Genomic DNA, 21604 nt, shown 5'->3' on the forward strand with positions numbered 1-21604 from the left:
CACCGCCAGAGAAGTTTAATTAGTAGGAAATATGATTTTTTCTATTTTCTTCTGTCTAAATCTGGGATTCATCTTATTTTAAGGTGCATCCTATAGGCTGAAAATACTGTGTACTGAATCTGAAATAAAAATGCATTTCTCCTATAGGTGGTTGTTGGTGATAAGGTAAATCTTAACCCTGTGAATGCTGGACAACCCCTACATGCCAGTAATTATGAACTCAGTGATAACCCAGGCTGCAAGGAGGTAAGAGCAGTAGATGGTTGGGCTATTTGCTGTTTAGGCATGCACTCATCTAATAACTCAGAAGACACAATGTTTCTTATTCATTATTGTTCAGTGAATGGTTATAAAGCAAATATTTTTGTCTAGTCATTCCAGGGTGGGTGTACTTTTTATTGTCTTAGCCATCTTAATTTCTCAGATTTCGTTTTTTTCTAGGTGTGTCTGGCACACTGATAGTTGCAGATACACATTAAGATTTGCAAATTTATGGAAACTGACTATTAAAGTAATGCTGAAATATATTAGTGTCTTCAATGTAAATGTGGGTGCTCACTGTAAGCATCTTCTCGCTTTCCTTACAGTATATCTGTAGGAACAGAGCACAAAGTCCTATACATGTCATTGTCACAAGCTGCGGCAAAAATGGCTTGTGTAAATCTGCCACCCGCATGTCCTGTTTTTCTGACAGTTTGTTAGATTTTACCTTACATATTATATATATATATAGCATATTATGGCCAGTTTAGCACTAATTTAATATGAGGACATTGGAAATGAACATATTTAAACCTTGTTTCACAGTGACAGATTAGGTGTGTGGCCAGGCTACTTATGATTTTTATGTTATTACTACCAAGAATGGAGGGAATCTGTCAGCATGTTTTTGCTCATCCATCTGAGAGTAGCATGACTCCAGCGATTTGTCACTTACTGGGCTTCTTGCTTTAGTTTTGATATAATCAATGTTTTATAAACAGGAGATTAGAACTATATGACTAATAAACCCTCTGCAATGTAATCCACCAAAAACCTGATGACAGATTCCTTTTAAAGCAGGTCTGTCCAGAGAATAGGCAGCCCTGTCTAAGGCCTCTGCCACACTTATGTGACAAAACGTAACGTTTTTGTCACGTACGTGTTAAAGGGGTGGTTTTGTCCCCGTGTGCCGTGTTTATGGCACGTACGTGTTCCTCGTGTGTTATACGTAATAACACACGGAGAACGGAAAGCCCTGCCTTACCTGCATCATCCGGCACAGTCTGTGGTGCTTAATGACAGCGTCCGACCAAAGCCACACCCCGCTGACGCTGCTTCCGACCCCAGTGTAGAAGAAGCGTTGTTCAAATTCACTGGGGGACGGATGCAGGGGACAGCTGCGTCAGAGACTGCAGGTATGGTGGGGGTGAGTATGTGTTTTTATTATTTTTACACTGACACGTGTCTTTCTCCGACGCGTGTCACGTGGGCCCGCATCCACACTACATCCGTGTGGTACGGGTGCGGGCCGTGTGACACCCATGCTGAGGAAGCAACACGGGCATGTCAGCGTTTTTAAAAAACGGACACACGTAAGTACAGAACGGACACACGTTCCATTCCAGAATACTTACGTGTGTCCAAAACAATAACAATACATAGGACCACGTGGGCCCGTGTCTCCGGTACGTGAAAAAAAGGCACACACGTACCGGAGGCACGGATGGGTGTCGCAGGCCTAAGGATGCATGGTATTGGGACAGAACCAGTGAGCTATTATACCATACCGCACAAACCATGATTGTGCTATTTAGTTATTTGCAAAAAAGAAAGAATACAGAGGATTCATAGTTATGTTCACGAGTTCCGCTCTTCCTCTCCTTTCCCTTTTGGCTGCTGATGTATCTGCCTGTATATATAATGTGGCCATCAGTAATGGATAAGAAGTGTGGGAGCAGGCGAGGTGTATTCTCATGAATGAAGAAGAGTCATCACAGCAAAGTCTAGCAACCAAATACTACCGTATATTTTTGCCACTTGTACATTAATCCTTGAACCTTTAAGGTCGCGGTTAAAGTGGGCCTTAAAAAGATTGTCTACATTAAAAAATATCTTTAGATGTGTTCTTCATGTAAATCTATACATCTTTGTAATGTATTTCTATTTACTAAGATCCCTGGCCTTTGGTTACTACCAGTGGTCACTGCAGCTTGTGATGAGCATGGAGAGCCTTTCATCAATGCTGTATGATGAGATCTGGCCGAGTGACGCATTTCAGCACAATCCAGCCCCCTTTTCTGTGTGTACATTGTCCATGACAAAGAAAGCGGGCTAGCTTAGCTATTGACAAGACCAGTATGCCAGCATTCTTCGAACGCCGCAATGCTGAACGTTCAGTTGTGTTGACGATAAGAGTATTTTTTTAATCATTTTATTATAAATTAATTTGGTCCCAATAAAGGACCTAACCCTTTCTTTCTTAACTTAGCAGCTACAGTCTTTAATGTCCCTGGCATCAGGTGATTGAACGGCTGGACTTATCTAAGATAACCTGACAGTTTCAGCAGAGTGTCAGCTGTAAAATACAGCTGGCACCTCATTGGTGATGGCACAGGCAAAGCTCCTGTGCATACATCATGCCTGCTGCATAAATGTACCTCGTGTTTCATGAATAGGCTAGCATGTTCTCTTGATAATTGCTTTGTCGTTGACATAAAGTACAGAACGTGGTACCATTGGAACAGTAAAACTGTATTGTACCTAAGCATTTCATTGGAATTACTCTGTTTTAGGTGAACTCCTTAAACTCTAACACCAGTTGGAAGATCAACCTTTTCATGCAATACAAAGACTACATGGAGGATGCCCTTAAAGGGGTGAGAAACAAATATGAAATCCATGTTTTAATATTTTCATCACTCCTGAGCTTCAATATAACCTTCTTGTCTCTTATTCCTCTATATTACTTCTATAGTAATACATGCCGGTTATGGTGTTCCCATCTTTTTGTGTAGCTGAGCCCTGCAGTCATGTGTCTCATTTAGTGAGAAGTGAGCACTACCATGCTCGGGTGATCAGTACGCATAATGAGCAGTCGGATGGGCACGACTCAAATACCCAAATATAATGGACGTCAATGGGGAACTTGAGCATAAATCATCAATATCAGATCAGTGAGGTCCAACTCTTAGCACCCCCATTTATCAGCTCCCATTCACGCTCTATTGAATTCACTGGGGTATGGCTCTACACATTGTTCGGAGCTCTGGTGTCCTAATTGGTGGGGTGTCTGGTGTACAACTCCCACCGATCTGATATTGAGGACCTCTCCTATCCATGCTGAAGTGGAACACTGTCATTATAATCACCTTTTTACAGTATCTTAATTATAAATGTTTTTTTGATTGTGGTTTCCATCTGTTTTTTGCTTCTACCACTCACTGATCACAAACAAATGTCAGTTTGTCAATAAATTTACATCAGTTGCATAAAAATAAAAAATTTTTTGGAAAAGATGCAAGTGTGATCCCAACTTTACCCTGGGATAATTATTCTCTGAGACAATACACTTTACATACATAGTTGTAGAGGTTACTCATTTTTTTCATTTGCAACATTTACTTAACAAAAATGCTGTAAGGTGTACCATGCAACATATGCCTGTGCATTAGGTTTCAACATTTCGCACATACCTTGTAATTTACTTTCACTTATATGCTTATAATTTTCATAGGGGGATGTAGTTCGCCTCTTTCATGCTGAGCAAGAGAAGTTTCTTACATGTGATGAATATAAGGCTCGGCATCATGTATTTCTGCGCACCACTCTGCGCCAGTCCGCCACTTCGGCCACTAGCTCCAACGCACTCTGGGAGGTGGAGGTGAGAAGCCCCTTGCCTTTTTTGTCTTTCAAAGCTGGATCTTTGTAATATTTGATTATGTCCTTATAACAATTCCCAGTTCCCTAAAATAAGATGACCACAGGCTGTCCATCGTCTTGGGCCCCAGCCATCATCTGTAATATGTAGATTTGTGCTTAATGACAGTATGTCAACATTCATGGGGTACTTGTCGAAGTACACACCTATATGCCTGTCGATTGTAGTGAGTAAACTTTATGACTTTTGATGTTTTGTATTATATTTCTCTTCTTTTTTATTACAGGTGGTACATCATGATCCTTGCAGAGGAGGTGCTGGTCACTGGAACAGTTTATATAGATTTAAACACCTTGCAACTGGAAACTACCTTGCCGCAGAAGTAAGTTTAGGGAATTCGATTGAAATAGTGGATGTGGTAACTTCAACTACAATTTGGTTATATTTTAATAGTTAATGTTTTATTTGACCAGGTAGCGCAGCATAGGGGCTTCAAAAGGTTTGAGATATATTCTAGTCTTTCCCAAACCATCCATTGTTGTTCACTTTCTGAGTAAATATTCATGGAATCTGTAGGTATAGGTTGTTGGTAGTTACCCCATTATGTGTTTTATTCTAGCAATGTTGCATCCATTATAGCAGTAGTTCCCCTTCTTTATGACTATTTCCCATGAAGAATGTCCTTAGCATATGGAAATATATATATATATAATGTGGCCTGTTCTGTGTTCGGCACCTTTAGTTATGACTGGAGCTGTAAGGTTGTGTGCAGAATATGGCGTCCAACACTATTGGGATCCGTCATGCAGCTCTGTAACCAAAGGAAAGCTTCAGGCTCCAGACTGAGAAGCGATTCTCTTATTACAATAATGAATTTTCATTTACTAGAAGCCAATTTTCTGAGGTAATCCAGGTATTTGGGCTTGTCTTGCGCTCTGTGAGAACGTTTCATCACTAGTTGTAGATCTTCCGTAGTGAAAGCCGATCTGTCTGGATAGAAGCGGTGACATCGCCGCTCACATGTAAGGCTATAATTTAACAAATACTTATATGTATCTGCAACACATCTCCAGCACAAACCATCATGTCTTAGGTGTGTCTCCATTTATGGGGATTCAGTAGGTGATAAGAGACATGAAAGAACACGTTTGCCTGTGTTTAGTAGAGTCGTTTTACAGGTGTGTTTTATGTGCAGTTTTCAGCCGCCTACTTCAGTTAGCCTGGAGTTACATTAAATGCCCAGATTAAATGGCTAATATAACCACAATAAATAATATATTAACTATGGCGTTCTCAGCTGTTATTTGAAGAGTATGATAGAGGACATGCTCGCATATTCGCGCTTTCGTTCCTTTTGGTGTCCGTGTAAAAACCAGACCTTGCATAAACAGCACTAGAACTAATGTTAGCCTATGTGCTGGTGTCAACTGGCTAATGTTCCCCCAGACCACAGGTCCATATGAAGAAAGCAGCATGGTGTAGTCTGGTCCGATTTAGGGACTATACTGGTACATGTAAATAGTAGGCATCTCCTGTACCCGTTATGCCTAAAGCCACGAGGAGCCCTTCACATCGGTTTGATAACTTCTGCAGCCCTGTGAACTTAGCCTAAGGCCACATAGGGCTTAGGCTAAGGGCTAAGGGCATAGGGCCATAAGGTCAATATTTTACCTCAGTATTTGTAGCCAAAACCAGGAGTGGAACAGTATAATAGAAACACGGGCACCACTTCTGTATTTCTTACCCACTCCTGGTTTTGGTTACAAATACTGAGGTAAAAATCTCCTCAAATACTCAATGTGTGCACGTGGCCTTACACAACCTGAATTTTCCTCTTACTGTACGTCATGTGCACACGTTGAGTATTTGGTGAGTTTTTACCTCAGTATTTGTAAGTCAAAACCAGGAGTGGAACAATCAGAGGAAAGTATAATAGTAACACTGTAACACTGGTTTTGAGTTACAAATAATGAGGTAAAATACTGACCGAATACTGAACTTGTGAACATGGCCTTATACACAGCAATTTCCTTACTTTTCATGGTGTCTACATCTGCATTTTAATCGTAGTTTTTTACGCACAAACACTGCTATTAGTTCTTATTTTAAATTCTATAGTAAAATGTTTAAAACGCTACAGTCATAATCATTTTGATTAGTGGTATTTTTTAGAAGCACATCATGCTGTGGATATCTGCAAAATGCCTTAAAATATTCTTTATCTCTCATTTTTCTGGCATTTGGCACATACACCGTGTGCAGAGTTATTAGGCAAGTTGTATTTTAGAGGATTTTTGTTATTATTGATCAGCAACTATGTTCTCAATCAACCCAAAAGACTCATAAATATTAAAGCTTAATATTTTTGGAAGTTGGAGTGGATTTTTCTTTTAGATTTGGCTATCTTAAGAGGATATCTGTTTGTGCAGGTAACTATTACTGTGCAGAATTATTAGGCAACTTAATAAAAAACAAATATATTCCCTTCTCACTTATTTATTTTCACCATGTAAACCAATATAAGTGCACAAAATTTAGAAATAAACATTTCTGACATGCAAAAACAAAACCCCAAAAAATTAGTGACCAGTATAGCCACCTTTCTTTATGATGACACTCAACAGCCTACCATGCATAGATTCTGTCAGTTGCTTGATCTTTTTACTATCAACATTGCGTGCCGCAGCCACCACAGCCTCCCAGACACTGTTCCGAGAGGTGTACTGTTTTCCCTCCCTGTAGATCTCACATTTTATGAGGGACCACAGGTTCTCTATGGGGTTCAGATCAGGTGAACATGGGGGCCATGTCATTATTTTTTCATCTTTTAGACCTTTACTTGGCAGCCACGCTGTGGAGTAGTTGGATGCATGTGATGGAGCATTGTCCTGCATGAAAATCATGTTTTTCTTGAACGATACCGACTTTTTTTTTTACCACTGCTTGAAGAGGTTGTCTTCCAGAAACTGGCAGTAGGTCTGGGAGTTGAGCTTTTTTCCATCCTCAACCCGAAAAGGTTCCACAAGTTCATCTTTGATGTTACCAACCCATACCAGTACCCCACCTCCACCTTGATGGCGTCTGAGTCAGAGTGGAGCTCTCTGCCCTTTACTAATCCAGCCTCTGGGCCATCCATCTGGCCCATCAACAGTCACTCTCATTTCATCAGTCCATAAAACCTTTGAATAATCAGTCTTAAGATATTTCTTAGCCAAGTCTTGATGTTTTATCTTATGTTTCTTATTCAAAGGTCATCATTTTTCTGCCTTCCTTACCTTGGCCATGTCCCTGAATATGGAACACCTTGTGCTTTTTGATACTCCAGTAATGTTGCAGCTCTGAAATATGGTCAAACTGGTGGCAAATGGCATCTTGAGAGCTTCACGCTTGATTTTCCTCAATTCATGGGCAGTTGTTTTGCGCCTTTTTTGGCCAACACGCTTCTTGCGACCCTGTTGGCTATTTGCCATGAAACGCTTGATTGTTTGGTGATCATGCTTCCAAAGTTTGGCAATTTCAAGACTGCTGCATCCCTCTGCAAGAAATCTCACAATTTTGGACTTTTCAGAGCCCATCAAATCTCTCTTCTGACCCATTTTGCCAAAGGAAAGGAAGTTGCCTAATAATTAAGCACACCTTATATAGGGTGTTGATATCATTACACCACACCCCTCCTCATTACAGAGATGCACATCACCTGATTTACTTAATTGGTAGTTGGCTCTCAAGCCTATACAGCTTGGAGTAGGACAACATGTATAAAAATTATCATGTGATCAAAATACTCATTTGCCTAATAATTCTGCACACAGTGAATAAATAATTTTGGTTCCTAACTGACCTAAAACGGGAAAGGTTTATTCTGATTTCATGTCAGATAGTGAGAAAAACATGCAGATGTGTCTTCTTAGATAGTGTATGTAAACTTCTGGTTTCAACTGTAGATGCCATCAGTAACTCTGCAATCCATGAGCTATCCAAGATTAAGATTGCAAGGAATAGGAGAAGCTCTGCAGTTGTTGCATGTTTTTAAAAGTGAAAATCACTGTAAAAAAACCCTAATAATAAAAAAAATTACACACTGACCAAACCCCAATGAAACTCAGATCCAACAATTGATGAAATTCAGAATGTTTTACACAGATGAGACAAATCACTGAAGTCTGAATAAGGCCTAAGGCTGATTTCAGATGGCACTAATGCAGTCTCAGCTTAATGTCTTTTTTACGCTGCAGTAGACCTGAATTAAATAAGCTTATAGTTAACGAGACTGTCCACTACTCTAATTATGATGCCTTATTCTTAGGATAGGTCATCAATGTCTGATTAGCGGGGGTGTGACACATGGCACCCCCATAGATCAGCTATTCCCAGTGTCGGCAGCGGCCAGAACCACTCAGCTACGGAGCTACACAGCTCCGTGGCTGAAATAGAGACCATGACTTGGTACCTGCCATCTGACCCCTATTGATTTGAATAGGGGGCGGATGTGCAGTACTCAGCCGTGGCTACTATACAGTAGACAGGCCTGTGCTGTGCAGCTCCATAACTAAGCAGCTCCAGCTGTCACCGACACCATGAACAGCTGATCAGCGGTGGTGCAGGGTGTCACACCCCCACTGATCAGACATTGATGACCTGTCGTAAGGATAGGACATCATTGTTAAAGTAGTGGACAATCTCTTTAATGGTTTCCAAAGAAGAAAGACATTATTTTGAAAACAATCTGTGACCACTTCTACAGGAAGTGTTAAGTAAGACGGCTATGGCACCATTTATCTGAACGTATTATTTACAGTTATATTGATGTAAGTTTCCCTTTAACACATATTAAATCTAAAGAAATAATTTAAAGCACCAGTCCAGCTTTATTTTTTCAGCCCTGGAGTGGTGCTTTTAATCTAATGTCTAGGCCCCTAGTAATATACTCACCCTTCGGCGTGTTCACCTTTTTTCTGACTCAACCCGGTCCTGCAATGCCTTAGGCTATGTGCACACGTTGCTTTTTTTTCAGCGCGGAAAAAAACGCACCCTCTGGCAGAGGGGAGAATTGTAAACAATGCTTTTTGAGAAAAACGCATCGAAAACGCATGCGTTTTTCATGCGTTTTTTTAGGTGCGTTTTTTTAAGACTTGTCAGTGTTAATAAAGTTGGTTGAACACAGACCTTTGGAAAAAAAACCTGTGATGTCATTTCCTTCTCCACATTCTGTTTGTATAAATGGGAGGGCTTGGAATGGAAGGAGCACCATTTGAATTTTGGAAAAGTTGAAATAAACTTCGCGCACAATGTCACATTAGCAGGGCCCCTTGGGTACCTATATGTCAGAAAGCCCCCACAAGTGACCCCATTTTGGAATCTGCACCCCTCAAGGATTTTATTCAGGAGTATATTAAGCATTTTGAATCCACAGCTACTTCACCCAAAATGTTGCTGTAGCAACAATATTCTCACTTTTAGGCCCGTTTCACACGTCAGTGAAAAACACTGACGTTTTTCACTGGCGTGTAAAACATGCACATGTCCCTCCGTGTGCCGTGAATCACGGCACACGTGGGTTGTCTAAGTGCAATCCGGGCTCCGTTCTCCGTGGCCCGTGATTGCACTCAGTAATCATCTCACCTGCGCCCACTGCCGCTCTCCATGGTGCTTATTGCTCCCGCGGTGCAGCATCCGGCTGGTGCTGACCCCCGCAGCAGCTGCTTCCGGGTCGGCTGTGTCGCGCATCATGAATATGCGCGACAATAATGAGCCGGCTGAGAAGCCGCAAGCTGCATGGGCTGCAGATGACATCGCTGGACGCCGGGTGAGTTAAAATGATTTTTATTTTAAAAGCACGTTTTTTTCTGGCACGTGTTTCACGGACCACACCACTGCGTGGTCCGTGGAACATCAGTGATGCCAGAAAAAAATGGACATGTCTCCGTGCGGCAATCACGCACACGCGGGTACGCCGCACGGAGACACGTGCAGTGAAAAATCACTGACGTGTGAGCAGACCCATTCATTATAATATCTCAGTGATTCTGGTACGTTTAAAAAAAAGCACAAAAGTCCCAGAATCACTGACGTGTGAAAGAGGCCTAAGGCTATGTGGCCATGATCCAGCGACACGGCGTCTAGTACACAGTGCCAGCCTTCCTGCAGCTGCCCATGCCCACGATTTGGGTTCAGGCTGCTGTGGACTTTAGCTCTATTCTACCTGCAGAGAACACTATCGTCTCCGCAGCATAAATTGACATGCTGAGGCTCGGGAAGCCACGCCACCGGTCAGTTTATGCTGCGGAGAAAAGAAGCACAGTGGGCATGGGATCTCCAAAAATCCTTCCACTGTGCTTCTACTGCACAACGCAGCGTTATGGACGCAGGGAAAACACTCAGCGCCCATAACGCTGCAAACCCTGATTGTGGACACACAGCCTAAAAAGCGTCAATGGATGAATGGATGTCAAATATATATAACGTCCCACCCCCGCCTGCATATTCTAAGCTGGCACCTTTAGTACCTTTCATGTGGCACTAAAGGGTGCCTAGCTTAGTATTTATCCCAAAAAAAAACAAAAAAAAAAACAATGAAAAAAATGGCGTGGGGTCCCCCCTATTTTTGATAGCTAGTCAGGGTAAAGCAGACAGCTGTAGCCTGCAAACCACAGCTGGCAGCTTCATCTTGGCTGGTGATCAATTTGGAGGGCTCCCCAGGCTTTTTTTTTAATTTATAAATAAAGAATTAAAAAAAAAATAACGTGGGGTCCCCCCAAATTAGATCACCAGCCAAGGTGAAGTTGACAGCTGGGGTCTGGTATTCTCAGGGTGGGAAGAGCCATGGTTATTGGACTCTTCCCAGCCTAAAAATAGCAGGCCGCAGCCGCCCCAGAAGTGGTGCATCCATTAGATGCGCCAATCCTGGCGCTTCGCCCCAACTCATCCCGCGCCCTGGTGCGTTGGCAAACGGGGTAATAAATGGGGTTGATACCAGATGTGTAATGTCACCTGGCATCAAGCCCAGCAATTAGTGATGTCACGGCGTCTATCAGATACCAGACATAACTAATTGACAGTAAACAAAAGCAAAAAAAAATGACAAATTTTTTTATTAGAAAAAACACTCCCCAAATCATTCCCTTGTTCTCCAATTTAATCAAAAAATTTGAAAAAAAATGGGTCCACAGAAATCCATTTGGACGTCCCACGTCGCCTCTGGACCTTCTAGAATATGGGGGCACGTTCAGGGAACGTATCCCCCATTTTCTAGGAGGGCAGACCCTCCATTTGAGGAGAGTGGGTGCCAAAAATCTGCAGCTGCAGAGTGCGAGCAGCCAGCACAGCTCACACTGAACACAGTGCTGGCTGTCAGCTGCTCTGCACATGTCACCGGCCAGCGTGCACTGTGAAGGAGGAGGGGGCCGCGGGGGATCAGCGCTGCGACCGGACAGGTAAGGGGGAATACCGGGGGGAATAGGGGGTGACCGGGCAGGGCCTGGGGGGCATTTTTCTGTCGCATGTCTCAAGGCACATGCGACAGAAATTATAGGAGCAGGGCGGCCGGTGCGCTACTGTGCGCGCGGCCATGTTGGATTTTCGGGAGGAGGGGTCGGGGGTCAGGCGGGCACTTTGGCGACACCGGGGGCTTTCCAGGACTTTGCCAGGAAGTGAGGTCAACAGGAAACCTCTTGACCTCACTTCCAGGTAAATGCCTGCGTTCTGTATGCCGACAAAGCCCGCGGACCGCAACAAAAAAGCTGCTCACTGCGGTGTGGCTGCGTTCTGACCCCACATCATTGATTTAATGGGGGAGAGAATGCAGCCACACCGCACAAAAGAAGTGACATGCTGCTTTTCTTTCCGCACCGATTTTTGGCATCCAAAACGCTGCGTTTAGAAACGCAGCGTGTGCACTGATTTTTCGGGTTTCTCATACACTTTGCTGGGAAAGCTGAACGCATGCAATTTGCCACTGAAACGCTGCGGTTCTAAACGCAGCGTTTCCGCGGTAAAAAACGCAACGTGTGCACACAGCCTTATTGTGATTCAACTTCTGACTGGCCGGAAGTCAAAAGTTATGTGACAAGTGCTCAATTCAAGTCTATGAGAGCCAGAACGAGACTCTCATAGACATGCACTGAAGAGTGAGCTCTGGCTCTCTCCATGAAATACTAGAGTAGCCAGCAGGTCACAAAGACTAATGGGAGAGGCGGTGATAGAAGATGAAGATACTAGCAGGTAAGAATATGACTAGGGTCAGGAGACTTACAGCAGATTGAAAGCATCTCTTCAGTGGTAAAATAAAAAGATGCTGGAGTGATGCTTTAAAATAATTAGATAACAATTGTGAGCGTATGTTATAAGCAATATCAAAAATCATTTACTGTGTAACTTCATGTGTGCAGATAATGAAAACTAGGGCTGCTCTGTAAAGCGTTCAGACTACAAAGCTGCTGTGTGGTTCAAGTCATTGTTTATGAGCTATTTGTTAAGCTGTTTGAGGAATTTGCCGGACAGTCTCCACATGGAGCTTCAAACGTGTGAACTTTTCATGGAATCTGCTCTTAATATCTGTGTGGGAAGGTGAAATAAATTTGGTGTCCTGGTTATTTTATTTCTATTGCTATTTACAGTGTATATGGGAGAACGTTCACCCTGAGGAAAATGCCAAGCAAGGAAACTTAAGGCCACGTCTCACTAAGCAACATCGCTGCTGAGGCACGACTTTTCTGACGTAGCAGCGATGTTGCTAGCGATGTTGCTGTGTGTGACATCCAGCAACAACCTGGCCCCTGCTGTGAGGTCGTTGGTTGTTGCTGAATGTCCTGGACCATTTTTTAGTTGTTGCTCTCCCGCTGTGAAGCACAGATCGCTGTGTGTGACAGCGAGAGAGCAACAACTGAATGTTCAGTGAGCAGGGAGCCGGCTTCTGCGGATGCTGGTAACCAATGTAAATATCGGGTAACCAAGAGGCCCTTTCCTTGGTTACCCGATATTTACCTTCGTTACCAGCGTCCGCCGCTCTCACGCTGTCAGTGCCGATTCCCTGCTCCCTGCACACATAGCCAGACTACACATCGGGTAATTAACCCGATGTGTACTCTGGCTAGGAGTGCAGGGATCCAGCGCTAAGCGGTGTGCGCTGCTAACCAAGGTAAATATCGGGTTGGTTACCCGATATTTACCTTAGTTACCAAGCGCAGCATCGCTTCCACGCGTCTCTGCTGGCTGGGGGCTGGTCACTAGTTGCTGGTGAGATCTGCCTGTTTGACAGCTCACCAGCAACCCGTGTAGCGACGCTCCAGCGATCCCTGCCAGGTCAGGTTGCTGGTGAGATCGCTGGAGCGTCGCTTGGTGTGACGGTACCTTTATAGGCCATTCAATTTTTATCTGGGAATTTAAATATGCAAATAGACTCTTCAGAGAGGAAGAGGGCTTCAACACTGGTGTCATCTATTGGATGTAGCAATGCTAAAATTCAATATTAACCCTTTAATGAGCATTGTCACATGACTTAGGATAAGAAGCCAAACCATACATACCATTTGCAGACACACCATTTTCAGCCACGTGTTTCAGAGTGTTTGCCCCTCCTCAGTGCAAAGTAGGAGATCTGATTTGGATGGTTGAGAGGGCTCTGACAGGGGAGTCTAAAGGGGAATATTTCTCCTTGTGGAAAGTGCCAAGCTGACGTAATGATACTTATAGACCATGCAATGCTTCTCTTGGAATTTAAATATGCAAATAGTGTATAGCAATGCTGTTCAGTATAGGCAATATGTAGATTTACCTACATATGTGGATTTACCTTTTTGACTACCCAGTGGTTCTCACTGTTGAATTTTTTTACATGCCATATATACCTGCACTCTGGCTAAGCTAATAATCTTATACATGTTGTAGAGTGGGCGAAAACTGGAGGGAGAGCTTACCCATATGAAGTCATTCATACCTAGGTTGGATTTGAGCCTCCAACCCCTAATACACTGTGTGCAGAATTATTAGGCAAATGAGTATTTTGATCACATGATACTTTTTATACATGTTCTCCTACTCCAAGCTGTATAGGCTTGAGAGCCAACTACCAATTAAGTAAATCAGAAGATGTGCATCTCTGTAATGAGGAGGGGTGTTGTGTAATGATATCAACACCCTATACAGTATAAGGTGTGCTTAATTATTAGGCAACTTCCTTTCCTTTGGCAAAATGGGTCAGAAGAGAGAATTGATGGGCTCTGAAAAGACCAAAATTGTGAGATGTCTTGCAGAGGGATGCAGCAGTCTTGAAATTGCCAAACTTTTAAAGCGTGATCACCGAACAATTAAGCGTTTCATGGCAATTAGTCAACATAGTCGCAAGAAGCGTGTTGGGAAAAAAAAGGCGCAAAATAACTGCCCATGAATTAAGGAAAATCAAGCGTAAAGCTGCCAAGATGCCATTTGCCACCAGTTTGGCCATATTTCAGAGCAGCAACATTACTGGAGTATCAAAAAGCACAAGGTGTTCCATACTCCGGGACATGGCCAAGGTAAGGCTGAAAACCGACCACCTTTGAACAAGAAACATAAGATAAAACGTCAAAACTGGGCCAATAAATATCTTAAGACTGATTTTTTAAAGGTTTTATAGACTGATGAAATGAGAGTGACTCTTGATGGGCCAGATGGATGGGCCAGAGGCTGAATCAGTAAAGGGCAGAAAGCTCCACTCCGATTCAGACGCCAGCAAGGTTGAGGGGGGGTACTGGTATGGGCTGGCGTTGTGAATGTCAGTTATGCTTTGGCTGCTGTGAGGCTCCCTCTTGTGGCCAGGAATGGTTTGGACAGAGACCAGGTGTGTTGAGCAATGGGCGTTTTCATTGCTAACTCTCTGCTTATTTAAACCCTGGTCTGATAGCAGGCTATGCCGGATGTCAGTTGTTCTTTGTTTACCAGCCTTCTTCATCCTGCTCCAGACCACATCTACCCCAGATAAGTGCTTGGCTCTTTATTTTTGTTTGGTTCTTTTTGTTCTTATCTGAGTTTGTCATTTGTTGTGGTTGTTTTCAATTTATTTGCATGCAGGGATCTTCCCTCTCAGTTGCTTAGCTGGAAAGCTCCCTGCAGCTATGTTTGGAGTATTGCTCCTATAAGTACATGTGTTTGTTGCTTCTTGAATGGTTCCTGCTTTCTGTTCATCGGTATGACAAGAGCGTCTGGTATAGGACGGAGCTCAGATCTAGCGATCTGAGGGCTTTTTTGTACTATCAGGTTGTTAGATTTTTGCAGGGTTTTCCTCTGGCCACCATCAGTCCCTTTCCTGTCCTGTCCTATTTAGTCAGTAGGGCCTCACCTTTTGCTAATCCTATCATCTATCTGTGTATTGTGTTTTCCTATATCACCGCAGTCTTTGAATGAAGTGGGCATTTGAAGAGTGGAGACATTGGTTGGAGGGGGATAGACATCAAGTTGTGGTGCTTACGGACCATAAGAATCTTACCTATCTGGAATCTGCCAAGAGGTTGAATCCTCGGCAGGCCAGGTGGGCTTTGTTTTTTACCCGGTTTAATTTTGTGATCTCTTTTTTGCCAGGCACCAAGAATGTTAAGGCCGATGCCCTTTCCAGGAGTTTCTGTACTGACTCTTTGGAGGTTGTCGAGCCGTCTACTATCTTGCATGATGGTGTAGTTTTCTCGGCCATTTCGCCTAATCTGTGGTTGGCACTGGCGGAATTTCAGGGGGATAAACCTGCGAGCTGTCCTACGGGGAAACTGTTTGTCCCGGACCAATGGATGAAACCGAGTTCTCTCAGAGGTTCATTGCTCTATTTTGGCGGGTCATCCTGGCATTTTTGGTACTTGGGATCTTGTGAGACGCTCTTTTTGGTGGCCTTCCCTGTCCCGGGATGTCCGTCGTTTTGTGCAGTCGTGTGGAGTTTGTTCTAGGTCCAAGCCCTGTTGTTCACGTTCTAGTGGGCTTTTATTGCCTTTGCCGGTACCTAAGAAACCTTGGACGCACATCTTATGGATTTTATTTCAGAGCTTCCCGTCTCTCAGAAAATGACTGTGATTTGGGTGATCTGTGATAGATTCTCCAAGATGGTCCACTTGGTTCCCCTATCTAAGTTGCCATCTTCATCATAGTTATTGCCTTTGTTTTTCAACATGTTGTTCGTTTGCATGGTATTCCCGAAAACATTGTTTCTGACAGAGGGGTGCAGTTTGTATCCAGATTTTGGAGGATGTTTTGTTCCAAATTGGGTGTTCAGCTGTCTTTCTCCTCGGCGTTTCATCCTCAGACCAACGGTCAGACTGAAAGGGCTAATCAGACCCTGGATACCTATTTACGGTGTTTTGTTTCTGCAGATCAGGATGACTGGGTTACGTTTTTGCCTTTGGCTGAATTTGCCCATAACAATAGAGCTAGCTCTACCACATTGGTGTCCCCCTTTTTCTGCAATTTTGGGTATCACCCCAGGTTCCTCACGGGGCAGCTTGAGGCGTCTGACTGTCCAGGGGTGGATTCGGTGGTACACAGAATGCAGCAGATTTGGGGGCAGGTAGTAGATAAATTGTTTCCGTCCCAAGAAACTGCCCAAAAGTTTGCCAACCGGCGTCGGACTGTTGGTCCCCGGTTTAAAGTGGGGGACATGGTGTGGTTGTCCTCTGAAAATATTCCTATGAGAGTTCCATCTCCTAAATTTAAGCCCAGATTTATTGGACCTTATAAGATTTCGGAGATTATCAACCCTGTATCTTTCCGTTTGACTCTGCCTGTGTCATTTAAGATTCACAATGTCTTCCATAAGTCCTTGTTGAAGAAACATGTGGAGCCAACAGTTCCTGCAACAGCGCCTCCTGACCCTGTTTTGGTACAAGGGGATTTGGAGTATGAGGTTGAAAAAAATCTGGATTCCCGTCGCAGTAGGCGACAGCTTTAGTACCTTGTGAAATGGAAGGGTTATGGGCAGGAGGATAACTCTTGGGTTTTGGCTTCTGACATTCATGCGGACAGGTTGGTTCACGCCTTTCATCATGCTCATCCTGAGCGACCCGGTGGCGTTGGTGAGGGTTCGGTGACCCCTCCTCAAGGGGGGGGTACTGTTGTGAATGTCAGTTATGCTTTGGCTGCTGTGAGGCTCCCTCTTGTGGCCGGAATGGTTTGGACAGAGACCAGGTGTGTTGAGCAATGGGCGTTTCCGTTGCTAACTCTCTGCTTATTTAAACCCTGGTCTGATAGCAGGCTATGCCGGATGTCAGTTGTTCTTTGTTCACCAGCCTGCTTCATCCTGCTCCAGACCACATCTACCCCAGATAAGTGCTTGGCTCTTTATTTTTGTTTGGTTCTTTTTGTTCTTATCTGAGTTTGTCATTTGTTGTGGTTGTTTTCAGTTTATTTGCATGCAGGGATCTTCCCTCTCAGTTGCTTAGCTGGAAAGATCCCTGCAGCTATGTTTGGAGTATTGCTCCTATAAGTCCATGTGTTTGTTGCTTATTGAATGGTTCCTGCTTTCTGTTCATTGGTATGACAAGAGCGCCTGGTATAGGACAGAGTTCAGATCTAGCATCTGAGGGCTTTTTTGTACTATCAGGTTGTTGGATTTTTGCAGGGTTTTTCTCTGGCCACCATCAGTCCCTTTCCTGTCCTTTCCTATTTAGTCAGTAGGGCCTCACCTTTTGCTAATCCTATCATCTATCTGTGTATTGTGTTTTCCTATATCACCGCAGTCTTTGAATGTGGGGGGCTTGCTATTCTTTATCTATTTTCTGAGGCAGAGAGTTATTCATCTTTCCTTCCTTTAGGATAGCTAGTTCTCTGGCTGGGTTCGCGGTGCATAGGATGTTAGTTCACCCCTCGGCTACTTCTAGTTGTGATGGTTAGTAAGAGAATGGCGGCCAGATTAGTTGCCAATGCTCTTGTTACCTTTTACCAATGATTTATGGTTGTCTTCCATGGTTCCGGATCATAACAGGCTGGTATCATCAAAGATGAACTTGTGGGAAGTTTTCGGGTTGAGGATGGAGTAAAGCTCAACTCCAAAACCTACTGCCAGTTTCTGGAAGAAAACTTCTTCAAGCAGCGGTACAGGAAGAAGTCGGTATCGTTCAAGAAAAACATGATTTTCATGCAGGACAATGCTCCATCACATGCATCCAACTACTCCACAGCGTGGCTGGCCAGTAAAGGTCTAAAAGATGAAAAAAAATAATGACATGGCCCCCTTGTTCACCTCATCTGAATCCCATAGAGAACCTGTGGTCCCTCATAAAATGTGAGATCTACAGGGAGAGAAAACAGTACACCTCTCGGAACAGTGTCTGGGAGGCTGTGGTGGCTGCTGCATGGAATATTGATCGTAAACAGATCAAGCAACTGACAGAATCTATGGATGGTAGGCTGTTGAGTGTCATCATAAAGAAAGGTGGCTATATTGGTCACTAATTTTTTGGGGTTCTGTTTTTGCATTTCAGATATGTTTATTTCTAAATTTTGTGCAGTTATATTGGTTTACCTGGTGAAAATAAACAAGTGAGATAGGAATATATTTGTTTTTTATTAAGTTGCCTAATAATTTTGCACAGTAATAGTTACCTGCAAAACAGATATCCTCCTAAGATAGCCAAATCTAAAAAAAAACCACTCCAACTTCCAAAAATATTAAGCTTTGATATTTATGAGTCTTTTGGGTTGATTGAGAACATAGCTATTGATCAATAATAAAATGATCCTCTAAAATGCAACTTACCCAATAATTCTTCACCCGGTGTACTATTACAGTAGGTTTATAAATGTCTTTTAGCTACATACAAAAAGTGTTCCATCCCACACGTTTATCAATATTGTCATATAGTGTCCCCAGTTTAACTACATTTGTAAAAAATGTTGGTAGATCATAGCTCAGAAAGAATTAGTGAACCAGCTAAATGCAGACAAAACAAGTGCCATATCCATGCTGGGAAGTGCTTACTATGGCTTGTCAATGTGAACAAGTGCGGACAAGTAGTAAGAAATATATCTATCTGAAATGACAGCTCTTAGGGGGAGTTTGGGGAACAATAAGGTTGGCGTCTGAAGTTGGGAAGGAGTATTTGGCTTTACAATACTAGGCAGGGCGATGGGAGAATAGTACGACAGGTCCATTTGCTGTATACAGATGAATTCTGTATAATGCCGTGGAATGTGTAGGAGGCTTAGATGTTTGTGGCAGCATTCCTCACATAGGGTGCTGCTAGGCCAGAGTCTTGTAGCATGACGAACATGCTTAGGAGAAAATAGAAAGGTGAAATTCATTATTTGAACAATAAGTGGTTTAGCAAATATTTAGGCATTTACAGGCTTTAAATGACGTGAATTATATGGAGAATGAGTGTTGTACGTTGATTTCACTCAGGGATTGTTCTTCATCCTGATAACATAGTGTACAATTATTGTAGATGCCTAGGAGATTTCTGTTTTACCTGCTATATGGATATGCTGTATGTTGCCCATATTTTCACAGCATAAAAATATTGTAACTCCACTAAACAGCTGGTGGTGTTTCCACAATAATCCCAGCAGACCACTTTATACAACCACATTCATTGCTATGTAGATATGTTGATCTATTTAACATGATCCTTACAATGGAGAGGTAGGGTGTTTGTGAAATCATCAAGTGAGTTAGGATATAGGGTAGGGTTAGGAAAATCTGCTACAAACAGTGGAGTAAATCATCAAGTGAGTTGGGGTAAAGGGTAGGGTTAGAAGAATCTGCTACAAATACTAGAGTAAATCATCAAGGCAGTTAGGGTAAAGGGTAGGGTTAGAAGAATCTGCTACAAATGCTAGAGTAAATTATTATTATTATTATTATTTATTATTATAGCGCCATTTATTCCATGGCGCTTTACAAGTGAAAGGGTATATGTACAACAATCATTAACAGTACATAACAGACTGGTACAGGAGGAGAGAGGATCAAGTGAGTTAAGGTAAAGGGTAGGGTTAGGAAAATCTGCTACAAATACGAGAGTAAATCATCAAGTGAGTTAGGGTAAAGGGTAGGGTTAGAAAATTCTGCTACAAATATTGGAGTAAATCATCAAATGAGTTAGGGTAAAGAGTAGGGTTAGAAAAACCTGGTACAAATACTAGACTAAATCATTGAGTTAGGATATAGGGTAGGGTTAGGAAAATCTGCTACAAATACTAGACTAAATCATTGAGTTAGGATATAGGGTAGGGTTAGGAAAATCTGCTACAAATACTAGAGTAAATCATTGAGTTAGGATATAGGGTAGGGTTAGGAAAATCTACTACAAATACTAGAGTAAATCATTGAGTTAGGATATAGGGTAGGGTTAGGAAAATCTGCTACAAATACTAGAGTAAATCATTGAGTTAGGATATAGGGTAGGGTTAGGAAAATCTACAAATACTAGAGTAATTCATCAAAGAGTTAGGGTAAAGGGTATTGTTAGGAAAATCTGCTACAAATACTAGAGTAAATAATCAAATGAGTTAGGATAAAGGGTAGGGTTAGAAAAATCTGCTACAAATACTAGAGTAAATTATCAAATAAGTTAGGATATAGGGTAGGGTTAGGAAAATCTGCTACAAATACTAGAGTAAATTATTGAGTTAGGATATAGGGTAGGGTTAGGAAAATCTGCTACAAATACTAGAGTAAATCATTGAGTTAGGATATAGGGTAGGGTTAGGAAAATCTGCTACAAATAGAGTAATTCATCAAGTGGGTTAGGGTAAAGGGTGAGGTTCAAAAAATCTGCTACAAGTAGGGTGTTGCCAGGAAAAAAATGGCTAAAACACGTTCATTTTTGCTTGTGATTTTTTATGCGCCTTTTTTTCCATTCAGTTGAATGGGTAAAAAAAATACTGCAACAACACTGAAAAAATGACATGCTGCAGATTTGAAATTGCTTTAAATCTGAAAAGAAAAAATAAGACCATTTAACTATAAACAAAGCAAAAAACAAAGTTGATTTTAACCTTTTCAGGGTGTTCTTAAATTTAAGAATAAATTGTTTGAAAAGTTCCCAGAATTTGTTTCCTTATAAGCTGCTTGTGGGGTTGAAAGCTAAGCTGCATTTCCTTTCTGTCAGCATAGTCTACAATCATCAACATTTTCATATACATTACCATACAGTATAGCTGCTTCACAAATAAAATGCACACAAATTGTCAAAAAGAAGAAAAGGAATGTCCCGTGTGAACCCATACTGGCACGCTGTGTGCAAATGAGTCTTGTCGGTAAATATAAAAAGAGTGACACAAGTAAGAAAAGATTTCTTAAAAGTCTAGTAGTGCAGTAGAGACTGTGTGTCCTTGGCACAGATTGACAAGTCACTGATCCTCTGCCAATTGCGAGTAGCAGGAAAATGGTATCCGTATTGTTACAGCTGGCTCACATGGAAGGGAAGTGATTCTTTCTGTTATGTTATATTGCCATGATTAGACTTAGGCGGGCTTTGCACACTACGACATCGCAGGCCGATGCTGCGATGCCGAGTGCGATAGTGCCCGCCCCCGTCGCAGCAGCGATATGTGGTGATAGCTGGCGTAGCGAAAGTTATCGCTACGCCAGCTTCACACACACACTCACCTGCCGTGCGACGTCCCTGTGGCCGGCGACCCGCCTCCTTGTTAAGGGGGCGGGTCGTGCGGCGTCACTGCGACGTCACACGGCAGGCGGCCAATCAGAGCGGAGGGGCGGAGATGAGCAGGATGTAAACATCCTGCCCACCTCCTTCCTTCCGCATATCCTACGGAAGCCGCACTGAGGCC

General features: G+C 42.7%; 1 protein-coding gene across 2 annotated transcripts in view; it reads left to right on the plus strand.

Annotated features, from left to right (window-relative positions):
* Window positions 1–21604, plus strand: part of ITPR3 (inositol 1,4,5-trisphosphate receptor type 3) — a 483832-nt gene that overhangs the window by 100168 nt on the left and 362060 nt on the right. For both annotated transcript variants that reach the window (XM_075335858.1, XM_075335859.1), the window contains exons 6-9: window positions 148–246; window positions 2775–2858; window positions 3716–3862; window positions 4146–4241. In XM_075335858.1, coding sequence (XP_075191973.1) covers window positions 148–246; window positions 2775–2858; window positions 3716–3862; window positions 4146–4241 — 426 coding nt within the window. The remainder of the gene's footprint in view (window positions 1–147; window positions 247–2774; window positions 2859–3715; window positions 3863–4145; window positions 4242–21604) is intronic.

Source organism: Anomaloglossus baeobatrachus, chromosome 2 (genome assembly GCF_048569485.1).
Source record: "Anomaloglossus baeobatrachus isolate aAnoBae1 chromosome 2, aAnoBae1.hap1, whole genome shotgun sequence".
NCBI lineage: Eukaryota > Metazoa > Chordata > Amphibia > Anura > Aromobatidae > Anomaloglossus > Anomaloglossus baeobatrachus.